This window comes from Oncorhynchus masou, chromosome 14 (genome assembly GCF_036934945.1).
Source record: "Oncorhynchus masou masou isolate Uvic2021 chromosome 14, UVic_Omas_1.1, whole genome shotgun sequence".
In the NCBI taxonomy this organism is placed as follows: domain Eukaryota; kingdom Metazoa; phylum Chordata; class Actinopteri; order Salmoniformes; family Salmonidae; genus Oncorhynchus; species Oncorhynchus masou.
In genome coordinates, this window is record NC_088225.1 from 27,032,039 (window position 1) to 27,045,423 (window position 13,385).

Here is a 13,385-nt window from a genome sequence, read left to right on the forward strand (position 1 = left end):
AAGAAACAAGCAGGAAACCTGATGTTAAAAATTATACCACAGCGTAATACAATTATTACATTGTAAACTCATTGTTTATCCACCTCGTGTGTGTGTGTGTGTGTGTGTGTGTGTGTGTGTGTGTGTGTGTGTGTGTGTGTGTGTGTGTGTGTGTGTGTGTGTGTGTGTGTGTGTGTGTGTAGAGATGGATGTCATCAAAGAGGGCATTGGAAAAGTCCTTAGCAGACTAAACAAGGTGTCATCTCCATATGCAAACATGGATTTCATTGGTTATTTAAGGTAAGTGTACTTGTATTCTTCAAAAAGTTGGTACATCAATTTTTGACATTTAAATGAATTATATTGCCATTCATTCTTCAAGAAAATACATACAGTGCCAAGTGAAAGTCTACACACCCCAAAGTTTTCGCATTTTGCTGCCTTAAAATTAAATCTAAAAAGTGATTACATTTTATGTTTTCCTACCGATCTACAAAACCTACTCTTATGTTCAAAGTGAAAGAAAAAAATATTGAAAATTCCTCAAGCTCAGTAAATTCAGTTGCGAACCATTGATGGACAGCAATATTCAAATCGTGTCTCTGATTTTCAAGCAAATTTAAGTCAGGACTGTTCCGGTGAAAAATGTAACTCTATCCGCAGAACCTTTATTTAGCATACATTGGAGTTAGCCTGCCCCAGAGCAGGTAGAGTAAGAACTTTAGGATTCATTGTCATAGAAATGTACCTGGCTAAAAGGTGAGCCACAGTGTCAACGGTTATCTCAATTTGAATTCAGAGTTGACAAAAGTTAGCTTGCTAACTCCTCTATCTCACTTCGTAGTACACCCCTCTGCTTTCTACTGTTTATGTATAGATAGACCTCAAGTCAATTAATTACATTTTTAGTGTGACATTGCTCTTCTGTGCTTCACTCTTTACAGGAACAAAATCTCAGCTTTGGAGGCTATCATTGACGACAAAGTTGTTGTTGGTGTATTTGGGAGGTCAGGAGCTGGTAAGAGCTCACTGATGAATGCCATTTTGGGGGTGAAGACCTTGCTGCCCTCAGGGACTGTTGGCGCATGCACATCAGTCATCATCCAGGTGGAGGCCAATATGACTGACTCCAACTACGTGGCTGAGATTGACTTCATTGCTAAAGAGGTGATTTTAGCAATGTTGATAAACCTCAAGATATAATTTGTGAAATTTTGAAGACCAGTTGAAGTCACTTAGACACCAAGTTTTGTCCTGACACCATGCTGATATGATCACTTTAACATTTTTGTGATTTAGCACATAGCCCCCCCCGGCCTGGATGCACGTTTTGTTTGTTTCCCTAGCACTACATAGCTGATTCAATTAATGATTGCTTGAGGATGTGCTGGTTATTTGATTCAGCTGTGTAGTGCTACGGCAAAAAATAAACATGCATGCAGGGTTGGACCCAGGACCGAGTTTGGGAAACCTGATTTAGCTGATTTTATTATACAGAGCGACTTACAATTAGTGCATTAATCTTAAGATAGTTAGGTGAGACAACAACATATCACAGTCAAATCAAGTATGTCTCCCTCAACAAAGTATTTATCATTTATTTATTATAATATGTGGGTAATGAAACATTTGATCCATCATATAAATATATAATATATTCAGTAAAATAATAATGTTTGACTTTTTTTAGGAATGGGAGAAGGAGCTGGAATCACTTTTGAAAATCAAAGAAATGGATGGTGAGGAGAAAGATAAAAGGATGGTGAATATGGCAGACAGTAAAATCCAGGCATTGTACGGAGAAGATGCAGTCGGGAAAAGCTTTGATGAACTGAAGTCACTGGAGTCAGAGACATTCAGCGACATCCCAGAGTTTCTCTCATCAACTAGGAAAATCCTGTCATTTGACACAGTAAGTCATTTTAAGCCTCTTTTATAAGGGTCTTTTTTGCTTTCTGATATCCAATTTGAGTCCAAATTATTCCCATTTTAACCCCTGAACTTCAATACAGCATGACATACAACATGAAATGCATAATAGCCATCAATGTTTAAATATACCAGAAAGTTGTAAAGTGGCAGAGTGTGACTTAAGAATAATATTACATTATTTGACAGGCCACAAAGTTCTCTACAGAGATCGCCTGCTACATACGAAGCAAAAGAAAGATACATGGGAAACAATCTAACTCATCTCAGATACACTACTGGCCACTTGTGAAGTATGTGACCATCAAGATGCCAAACTCCAAGGATCTTCTGGAACACATTGTGCTGGTGGATCTTCCAGGAACTGGAGACTGCAACAAGGCCAGAGATGAGATGTGGGAATCGGTAATCTTTTACTTTTGTGATCATTTCTGAATGCATTTACAGTAGGTCTCAATTTAATTGAACCTGAAGGTATGCTGTAGTGTGTGGTATTTATTTGGTTTAATCAGAGAATGGTTTTGGTTAAGCCTTCCTTACCAAAAAGTAAATTTTATATTGTATATTGTCAGGGCATGTTTTTCAAAATAAATGCAAAGAAATGTACATTCAAAAAGTTTATTTAAAACTAAAATTAATTTTCACCCAAAAAATGTTTTATTAACAATTTCTTTGTGGATTTTGATTTGTGCTTGGGGTCATTGTCTTGCTGGGATCCACTTGCATCTAAGTTTCAGCCTCCTGGCAGAGGCAAACAGGTTTTGGCTAAAATGTCCTGGTACCGGGTAAAGTTCCTGATGCCCATGACCATAACAAGGGCCCCAGGAACAGTTGAAGTGAAATAGCACCTTAACATCAAAGATCCACCACCATAGTTTACAGTAGGTATGGAGTGCTTTTTTGCTTATGCAGAACCCCAAAAAGCAAAAAGAAGAAACAATTTATTTTAAGAATACATTTTAGTACTTTTTGCATTCAAGCTAAATTATGCATTTAATAAGACATCTGTATTTTTATATTTTTTAACCTTAATTTAACTATGCAAGTCAGTTATGACGGCCTACCAAAAGGCAAAAGACCTGCGGGGACGGGAGCTGGGATTTAAAAAAAAGATAACACAGAAATATAGGACAAAACACACAACACTACATAAAGAGAGACTTAAGACGACAACACAGGATGGTAGCAAAACAACATGAAAACAACATGGTAGCAACACAACATGGTAGCAGCACAAAACATGGTTCAAACATTATTGGTCACAGACAACAGTACAAAGGGCAAGAAGGTAGAGACAACAATACATCATGCAAAGCAGCCACAACTGTCAGTAAGAGTGTCCATGATTGAGTCTTTGATTGAAGAGATAAAACTGTCCAGTTTGAGTGTTTGTTGCAGCTCGTTCCAGTCGCTAGCTGCAGCGAACTGAAAATATGAGTGACCCAGGGATGTGTGTGCTTCGGGGACCTTTAACAGAATGTGACTGGCAGAACGGGTGTTGTATGTGGAGGATGAGGGCAGCAGTAGATATCTCAGATAGGGGGAAGTGAGGCCTAAGAGGGTTTTATAAATATGCTTCAACCAGTGGGTCTTGCAATGGGTCTACTGAGATGACCAGTTTACAGAGGAGTAGAGAGTGCAGTGATGTGTGCTATAAGGAGCATTGGTGGCAAATCTGATGGCCGAATGGTAAAGAACATCTAGCCACTCGAGAGCACCCTTACCTGCTAATCTATAATCTAATTATGTCTCCGTAATCTAGCATGGGTAGGATGGTCATCTGAATCAGAGAGAAGGACAGTGTACTGTCTAGCCATACTCCCAAGTACTTGTATGAGGTGACTACCTCAAGCTCTAAACCCTCAGAGGTAGTAATCACACCTGTGGGGAGAGGGGTATTCTTCTTGCCGAACCACATTACCTTTGTTTTGGACATGTACAGAACAAGGTTAAGGGTAGAGAAAGCTTGTTGGACACTAAGAAAGCTTTGCTGTAGAGCATTTAACACAAAATCCGGGGAGGGGCCAGCTGAGTATAAGACTGTATCATCTGCATATAAATGGATGACAGAGCTTCCTACTGCCTGCGCTATGTTGTTGATGTAAATTGAGAAGAGTGTGGGACCTAGGATTGAGCCTTGGGGTACTCCCTTGGTGACAGGCTGTGGCTGAGACAGCAGATTTTCTGACATTATACACTGCACTCTGAGAGAGTGGCCAAACCAGGCCAAAGACCCCTCAGAGACACCAATACTCCTTAGCCGGCCCACAAGAATGGAATTGTCCACTGTATCAAAAGCTTTGGCCAAGTCAATAAAAAGAGCAGCACAACATTGCTTAGAATCAAGGGCAATGGTGACATCATTGAGGACCTTTAAGGTTGCAGTGACACATGCATAACCTGAGCGGAAACCAGATTGCATACCAGAGAGAATACTATAGACATCAAGAAAGCCAGTCAGTTGATTATTGACAAGTTTTTCCAACACTTTTGATAAACAGGGTGAAATAGAAATAGGCCTATAACAGTTATAAATAAAGGACGAACCATGGCTGCCTTCCAAGCAATGGGAACTTACCCAGAAAGGTTAAAAACGTCAGAGATAGGCTTGGCAATGATAGGGGCAGCAACCTTGAAGAAGAAAGGGTCTAAACCATCTGACCCAGATGTTTTGTTGGTGTCATGTTTCAGGAGCTTCTCTAGCACCTCAGACTCAGTGACTGCCTGCAGGGAGAAACTTTGTAGCTTGGCAGGGTAAAAAGAGGGAGAAGCATCAGGGATAGTCATATTAGAAGGGGTGGGAGATGAGGAAATGTTGGACGGCAAGGAGGCATGGCTGAGTCAAATAGGAATCCTGACTTAATTAAGTGGTGATTAAAGAGCACAGCCATGTGCTTCTTGTCAGTAACAACCACGTCATCAACTTTAAGGGACATGGGCAGCTGTGAGTAGGAGGGTTTATTCTCCAGGTCTTTAACTGGTTTCCAGAACTTCTTGGGGTTAGACCCACAGAGAGAGACCTGCTTCTTAAAGTAACTAACCTTGGCCTTCCGGATAGCCCAAGTGCACTTATTTCTAATTTGCCTGAATGAGAGCCAGTCAGCGTGTGCGTGTGCTGAGCCTTTCGCCAAATGCAATTACATTTACATTTACATTTACATTTAAGTCATTTAGCAGACGCTCTTATCCAGAGCGATTTACAAATTGGTGAATTCACCTTCTGACATCCAGTGGAACAGCCACTTTACAATAGTGCATCTAAATCATTAAGGGGGGGGGGGGTGAGAAGGATTACTTTATCCTATCCTAGGTATTCCTTGAAGAGGTGGGGTTTCAGGTGTCTCCGGAAGGTGGTGATTGACTCCGCTGTCCTGGCGTCGTGAGGGAGTTTGTTCCACCATTGGGGGCCAGAGCAGCGAACAGTTTTGACTGGGCTGAGCGGGAACTGTACTTCCTCAGTGGTAGGGAGGCGAGCAGGCCAGAGGTGGATGAACGCAGTGCCCTTGTTTGGGTGTAGGGCCTGATCAGAGCCTGGAGGTACTGCGGTGCCGTTCCCCTCACAGCTCCGTAGGCAAGCACCATGGTCTTGTAGCGGATGCGAGCTTCAACTGGAAGCCAGTGGAGAGAGCGGAGGAGCGGGGTGACGTGAGAGAACTTGGGAAGGTTGAACACCAGACAGGCTGCGGCGTTCTGGATGAGTTGTAGGGGTTTGATGGCACAGGCAGGGAGCCCAGCCAACAGCGAGTTGCAGTAATCCAGACGGGAGATGACAAGTGCCTGGATTAGGACCTGCGCCACCTCCTGTGTGAGGCAGGGGCGTACTCTGCGGATGTTGTAGAGCATGAACCTACAGGAACGGGCCACCGCCTTGATGTTAGTTGAGAACGACAGGGTGTTGTCCAGGATCACGCCAAGGTTCTTAGCGCTCTGGGAGGAGGAAACAATGGAGTTGTCAACCGTGATGGCGAGATCATGGAACGGGCAGTCCTTCCCCGGGAGGAAGAGCAGCTCCGTCTTGCCGAGGTTCAGCTTGAGGTGGTGATCCGTCATCCACACTGATATGTCTGCCAGACATGCAGAGATGCGATTCGCCACCTGGTCATCAGAAGGGGAAAGGAGAAGATTAATTGTGTGTCGTCTGCATAGCAATGATAGGAGAGACCATGTGAGGTTATGACAGAGCCAAGTGACTTGGTGTATAGCGAGAATAGGAGAGGGCCTAGAACAGAGCCCTGGGGGACACCAGTGGTGAGAGCGCGTGGCGAGGAGACAGATTCTCGCCACGCCACCTGGTAGGAGCGACCTGTCAGGTAGGACGCAATCCAAGCGTGGGCCGCGCCGGAGATGCCCAACTCGGAGAGGGTGGAGAGGAGGATCTGATGGTTCACAGTGTCGAAGGCAGCCGATAGGTCTAGAAGGATGAGAGCAGAGGAGAGAGAGTTAGCTTTAGCAGTGCGGAGCGCCTCCGTGATACAGAGAAGAGCAGTCTCAGTTGAATGACTAGTCTTGAAACCTGACTGATTTGGATCAAGAAGGTCATTCTGAGAGAGATAGCGGGAGAGCTGGCCAAGGACGGCACGTTCAAGAGTTTTGGAGAGAAAAGAAAGAAGGGATACTGGTCTGTAGTTGTTGACATCGGAGGGATCGAGTGTAGGTTTTTTCAGAAGGGGTGCAACTCTCGCTCTCTTGAAGACGGAAGGGACGTAGCCAGCGGTCAGGGATGAGTTGATGAGTGAGGTGAGGTAAGGGAGAAGGTCTCCGGAAATGGTCTGGAGAAGAGAGGAGGGGATAGGGTCAAGCGGGCAGGTTGTTGGGCGGCCGGCCGTCACAAGAAGCGAGATTTCATCTGGAGAGAGAGGGGAGAAAGAGGTCAGAGCACAGGGTAGGGCAGTGTGAGCAGAACCAGCGGTGTCGTTTGACTTAGCAAACGAGGATCGGATGTCGTCGACCTTCTTTTCAAAATGGTTGACGAAGTCATCTGCAGAGAGGGAGGAGGGGGGGAGGGGGAGGAGGATTCAGGAGGGAGGAGAAGGTGGCAAAGAGCTTCCTAGGGTTAGAGGCAGATGCTTGGAATTTAGAGTGGAAGAAAGTGGCTTTAGCAGCAGAGACAGAGGAGGAAAATGTAGAGAGGAGGGAGTGAAAGGATGCCAGGTCCGCAGGGAGGCGAGTTTTCCTCCATTTCCGCTCGGCTGCCCGGAGCACTGTTCTGTGAGCTCGCAGAGAGTCGTCGAGCCACGGACCGGGAGGGGAGGACCGAGCCGGCCTGGAGGATAGGGGACATAGAGAGTCAAAGGATGCAGAAAGGGAAGAGAGGAGGGTTGAGGAGGCAGAATCAGGAGATAGGTTGGAGAAGGTATGAGCAGAGGGAAGAGATGATAGGATGGAAGAGGAGAGAGTAGCGGGGGAGAGAGAGCGAAGGTTGGGACGGCGCGATACCATCCGAGTAGGGGCAGTGTGGGAAGTGTTGGATGAGAGCGAGAGGGAAAAGGATACAAGGTAGTGGTCGGAGACTTGGAGGGGAGTTGCAATGAGGTTAGTGGAAGAACAGCATCTAGTAAAGATGAGGTCGAGCGTATTGCCTGCCTTGTGAGTAGGGGGGAAGGTGAGAGGGTGAGGTCAAAAGAGGAGAGGAGTGGAAAGAAGGAGGCAGAGAGGAATGAGTCAAAGGTAGACGTGGGGAGGTTAAAGTCGCCCAGGACTGTGAGAGGTGAGCCGTCCTCAGGAAAGGAGCTTATCAAGGCATCAAGCTCATTGATGAACTCTCCGAGGGAACCTGGAGGGCGATAAATGATAAGGATGTTAAGCTTGAAAGGGCTGGTAACTGTGACAGCATGGAATTCAAAGGAGGCGATAGACAGATGGGTAAGGGGAGAAAGAGAGAATGACCACTTGGGAGAGATGAGGATCCCGGTGCCACCACCCCGCTGACCAGAAGCTCTCGGGGTGTGCGAGAACACGTGGGCGGACGAAGAGAGAGCAGTAGGACTAGCAGTGTTGTCTGTGGTGATCCATGTTTCCGTCAGTGCCAAGAAGTCGAGGGACTGGAGGGAGGCATAGGCTGAGATGAACTCTGCCTTGTTGGCCGCAGATCGGCAGTTCCAGAGGCTACCGGAGACCTGGAACTCCACGTGGGTCGTGCGCGCTGGGACCACCAGATTAGGGTGGCCGCGGCCACGCGGTGTGGAGCGTTTGTATGGTCTGTGCAGAGAGGAGAGAACAGGGATAGATAGACACATAGTTGACAGGCTACAGAAGAGGCTACGCTAATGCAAAGGAGATTGGAATGACAAGTGGACTACACTTATCGAATGTTCAGAACGTTAAGCTTACGTAGCAAGAATCTTATTGACTAAAATGATTGAAATGATACAGTACTGCTGGAGTAGGCTAGCTGGCAGTGGCTACGTTGTTGACACTACACTAATCAAGTCGTTCCGTCGAGTGTAATAGTTTCTACAGTGCTGCTATTCGGGGCTAGCTGGCTAGCTAGCAGTGTTGATTACGTAACGTTACGTTAAAAGAACGACAATAGCTGGCTAGCTAACCTAGAAAATTGCTCCAGACTACACAATTGTCTTAGATACAAAGACGGCTAAGTAGCTAGCTAGCTACGATCAAACAAATCAAACCGTTGTACTGTAATGAAGTGAAATGAAAATGTGATACTACCTGTGGAGCGAGGCGGAATGTTGACCGGGTTGTTGAAGTTCAATTCGGAAGACGTTGGCTAGCTGTTGGCTAGCTAGCTAGCAGTGACTCCTACGTTAAGGACGACAAATAGCTGGCTAGCTAACCTCGGTAAATTAAGATAATCACTCTAAGTCTACACACTCTAAGCTACACAATTACCTTGGATACGAAGACAGCAAAGACAACTATGTAGCTAGGTAACACTACACTAATCGAGTCATTGAGTGTAATAGTTTCTACAGTGCTAGTGGACGTTAGCTAGCTGCTGTGCTAGTGGACGTTAGCTAGCTGCTGGGCAGAAAGCAGTGTAGACTACATTAGGACGACAAAATACGATCAGCAAAGACAACTATGTAGCTAGCTAACACTACACTAATCGAGTCGTTGAGTGTAATAGTTTCTACAGTGCTAGTGGACGTTAGCTAGCTGCTGTGCTAGTGGACGTTAGCTAGCTGCTGGGCAGAAAGCAGTGTAGACTACGTTAGGACGACGAAATACGATAATTACGCAATTATCTTTGATACAAAGACGGCTATGTAGCTAGCTAAGAAGAAATTGCTAAGATTAGACAAATCAACCGTTGTACTATAATGAAATGTAATGAAAAGTTATACTACCTGCGGACCGAAGTGTAGATGCGACCGCTCGCTCCAACCCGGAACCGGAGTTTAGTAACTCTGCAAGATCACGGTCGAACCAGGGGCTGAACCTGTTTTTTAATTCTCATTTTCTTTATGGGGGCGTGTTTGTTAACAATACCACTGAAATTTAAAAAAAAGGATGTCCAAGCGTCTTCAACACAGGGGATCAACCTGATTCTATACCATTTTACAGAGGCCAGTTTATGAAGGAAGGCTTGCTCAAAGTTTTTTAGCGAGCGTCTATGACAAATCAGGACAGGTCGTTTCACTGAACAGCCATTACGAACACAGGCTGTAAAACAGTGATCACTAAGGTCATTACAGAAAACACCAGACTGATACCTATCAGGATTATTTGTGAGGATAACATTGAGGAGAGTAGCCTTTTCTGAGTGTTTGTGGGATTGGTGAAAATCTGAGAAAGATTTAGGGAGTCCCATTGTTTTAGGACATGGTCAGGTGTTTTAAGCATGTCCCAGTTTAGGTCAACTAGCAGGACACATTCAGAATTGGTGTAAGGGGCCAGGAGAGAGCTTTAGGGCAGGTAGGGTACAGGCCGGTGCTGATGGAGGACGATAGCACCCAGCAACACTCAATAAAGAGCTATTTGAAAGTTCAATACTTAAAACCAGCAAATCAAATTGTTTGGGGACAGACTTGGTGGAGATAACCTAGCACTGAAGGTGATCCTTGGTAAAGATTGACACTCCCCCACCTTTGGAAGATCTGTCTTGCCGAAAGAGGTTATAACCAAAAAGGTTAACATCAGTATTCAAAACACTCTTCCTTAACTACGTCTCAGTAATGACCAACACATCTGGATTGGAGCTGTGATCCCACACTTTAAATTGATCAATTTCAGGTAATAAGCTTCTAGTGTTAATGTGCAGAAACCCCAGGCTTTTATGGGAGCAGATATCAGTGAAGCAGATATCAGAGCACAAGGCATAATTGGGGCTAGCAACAGTAGATGGGCCAGGATATACATGCACATTTCCAGATATCATCAACAGTAATACAATCAAGGCACGGCATAGGAGACGAAGAGCTCTGCAGTGTTAATTTATGTCATCAGTGTGCATTGTACAGCAATTTCATCAGATAACATGAATACAGTAGGTATTCAGTAGGTAAAATGTAGTTTATTAACTACATTTTCATTAGGGCAATAAAAACCTACTTCAAAGAAGTGTGTGTGTGTGTGTGTGTGTGTGTGTGTGTGTGTGTGTGTGTGTGTGTGTGTGTGTGTGTGTGTGTGTGTGTGCGTGTGTGTGTGTGTGTGTGTGTGTGTGTGTGAGTGCAGACATTTTTTCTCTCCAAATAACGGCACTGTAAGCATTACTATAGCGGGTTAGATTGAATTCCAGCATTAGAACCATTGCCATTCAACTCATCATTTACACCAAAAAAGAATCAGCTTGAATGATGAGTGAAATGTTGATTATGGCTTCAAATATTTTACACTATGTCCAATGTTTTATTTTACCTCACCTAGTACATTACTAAGTGCTCCTCTGTGTGGGTCGTGGCTGACATTGACCGGGCCGCGGCTGACAGTGATGCATGGAATATACTGGACAACAGCATCAGTAATATGGGTCCTGGTGGACAGTGTCAGAACATCACCTTCATCTGTACTAAGACAGACAACATCAACCCAGACAATTATATGCTGTGAGACATTTTAAACTCAAATTCTGTTACTGCTTTAACAGTTTAATATATTGCGATTACTGAACAAATATTTGTTAACAATTACCTACCCAGATATAGATATATTTTCACTGCTTATACATCACTAATAAAGAACAAATTCCAATTTCAGTGAAATGGACGATGAAGACCTTCACATAGAGGTACATCTACACAAAATATAACAAATACTTTGTTTACAGAACTATAAACAAATAGTTGGTTTATAGAGACTCAAATATGTCACTGTATGGATATCTCTCATGGTCTCCTCTTATTTCACATGCAATTAGGACTCTTCTAACTATTCAGAGGAGCAGAAACGTGCATGCATATTGCACCGAAATCAACAAGCCAAGATGGAAATTCAAGAGAATTACAGCAACCCATATGACGTAAGATGTTTTATTTTCTTAACCAAATAAGAAACTATAAAGAGTTTCCTTCCCTGCAGTGTATGGATGAGGTAAGACGGCAATCCATGCTTTTATTTTGTTGACCTAGCTACTGTCTCCACATGCAAACTTTTTAGCTTTTGTGGCCAAAAATGCAAATGCATTGTTTTGCGTTCTATGTCCAAAGCGTCTCAAACCATCTCAAAGTGCTTGTGTAGCTCAATGAAGTTACTTTAAGATGATTTAGACATGAAATGAGAAAAATGCTAATGAACTGATGGTTCATGGCAACTTGGTCGTGTTAGAATGACGTTATCTGTCAAGACAAAGGTGTTCCCTTGAATTAGACGAATATAAAATCCGTTAAAATGGCATTAGCATTCTTAGACCGGAAGTTCATTGAATAGGTAAATGCAATTTTGTATTATTCAAAAACTTGGAAATGTCCCTGAAGTAACTCCAAAACAACCAGTTTAGCTACTTCAGCAATGATTGACTGATGATTGATTGATATTTATATTGATGTATTGTTTATCTTTTGCCATTTCATCTATGAAATACATTCAGGCTATTGATGAAATGCAAGTGTTTACTGTTAGTTCTCAAGAATTCCAGAAGGATAACAACTGCATTCTGAGACAAGAAGAGACAGGTATGATCACTTGCATTATTGTGCAACAAAACCTCCAGTAGGAATACGTGCAAACAGATTTGTTTGTTGCAAACAGCAAAAAAAAACTGCAAATATATATATTTTTGAAAACGTCACATACATTTTAGCAAAACATTGAAATACTACTTTTTAAAAAACATTTACATGCAATGTTATTTTGGCAAACTTATGCAAATGACTTCTAGGACACAAGAACCTTGAAAGGTTAGGTACTGTATAATGAATGTGTATTAGGGTAAGTGTCAGGGTATGGTAAAGGTAAAAAAAAGTTAAACAAGACCGAAAGTAGAACAAGTGCCCGGCACAATTTGCAAATACCATCTCTTTACACCTAATCTATTGGAGTTGGGGCTGTTATTATAAATTATATATAAATTGTTCTAAGTCATATACTCAACCTGAATATGAATCTAACAACAACTTTCTTTGCTCAAACAATGATTGTTGACCTAAAGATTATTGTACATGAACAGAAAAATGACAAAATACATCTCATTTTCAGAGATACCTGAGCTGAGAGCTCTGCTGAAAAGCTTGAACGACCAACGGTCAGAAAAAGTGATGAGAGATTATGTGATTGGAGCCTATGGGATCCTCTCCCTGGTCCACGTGGTAAACCACGAGATCACCAAATCGGTATTGCCTTTAATGCATTAGCCTTTTTTAAAGATTAATGTACCCTTGATCCATCTCAATATATTTACGGATTGGTTGTTCTCTGTTGTGTTTAAGATGGAGACCGAAAAAGAAAAATTGCACAAGCTTCTAGAACAAAGGCTGGAAGATGAGCTCCAGAACATTGACCAGTTCATGTCAGACATTCACATGGAGTTTGACAAGTGCCTTTCAGCCGGAGTGCTAGAGTCAGAGAAGACATGTGTGACAAGAGCCAAGGAGGAAGTGATAGCACCAGTAAGTCAATGGTACCTTAGGCTGGGCCATAAGGTTCTAGCAGGGTTCAATGGAGTTTTACTTCTTCAAACTTGATCTGAGCCAGTGGCAATTTTAACATGTAAATCTTGGTGGGGCAAACAAAGAAAAAAAGTGGGATGCATGTCAGCAAAGCCACTACACATAAAATATAGTGGATATGGCTGACTTGCTTAAACAAATGTGGCTTCTACTGACAATTGAGATGTACAAACTATGGCATAAGGGGGCAACAAGCGAATAAGAGGCAATCCATAATTTCGATTTAAGACATTAATGAGAATGCAACGACGGACGCAGTCAATATAACTATTTGTTCAGCACTTTTGAAATGTGCAGTGACAGAAATCAGAACATGGGCCGTTCTTAGTGTACACCTTGTACACGTCAGAACCATAGGATAAATAAATGGGGCATTTAAACAGACAATGAAAGCTCTTACAATTTTCTATGATT

General features: G+C 43.2%; 1 protein-coding gene and 1 long non-coding RNA gene across 2 annotated transcripts in view; both read left to right on the forward strand.

Annotated features, from left to right (window-relative positions):
* LOC135554654 (uncharacterized) overlaps positions 1–13,385 on the forward strand; it is a 77,529-nt gene that overhangs the window by 34,294 nt on the left and 29,850 nt on the right. The window lies entirely within an intron of this gene.
* LOC135554653 (nuclear GTPase SLIP-GC-like) overlaps positions 1–13,385 on the forward strand; it is a 47,187-nt gene that overhangs the window by 7,806 nt on the left and 25,996 nt on the right. Inside the window, exons 4-13 of the mRNA XM_064987064.1 lie at positions 183–279; positions 924–1,146; positions 1,670–1,891; positions 2,098–2,313; positions 10,735–10,913; positions 11,065–11,095; positions 11,225–11,326; positions 11,894–11,978; positions 12,502–12,635; positions 12,732–12,911. Of these exons, the coding sequence (XP_064843136.1) occupies positions 183–279; positions 924–1,146; positions 1,670–1,891; positions 2,098–2,313; positions 10,735–10,913; positions 11,065–11,095; positions 11,225–11,326; positions 11,894–11,978; positions 12,502–12,635; positions 12,732–12,911 (1,469 nt within the window). The remainder of the gene's footprint in view (positions 1–182; positions 280–923; positions 1,147–1,669; positions 1,892–2,097; positions 2,314–10,734; positions 10,914–11,064; positions 11,096–11,224; positions 11,327–11,893; positions 11,979–12,501; positions 12,636–12,731; positions 12,912–13,385) is intronic.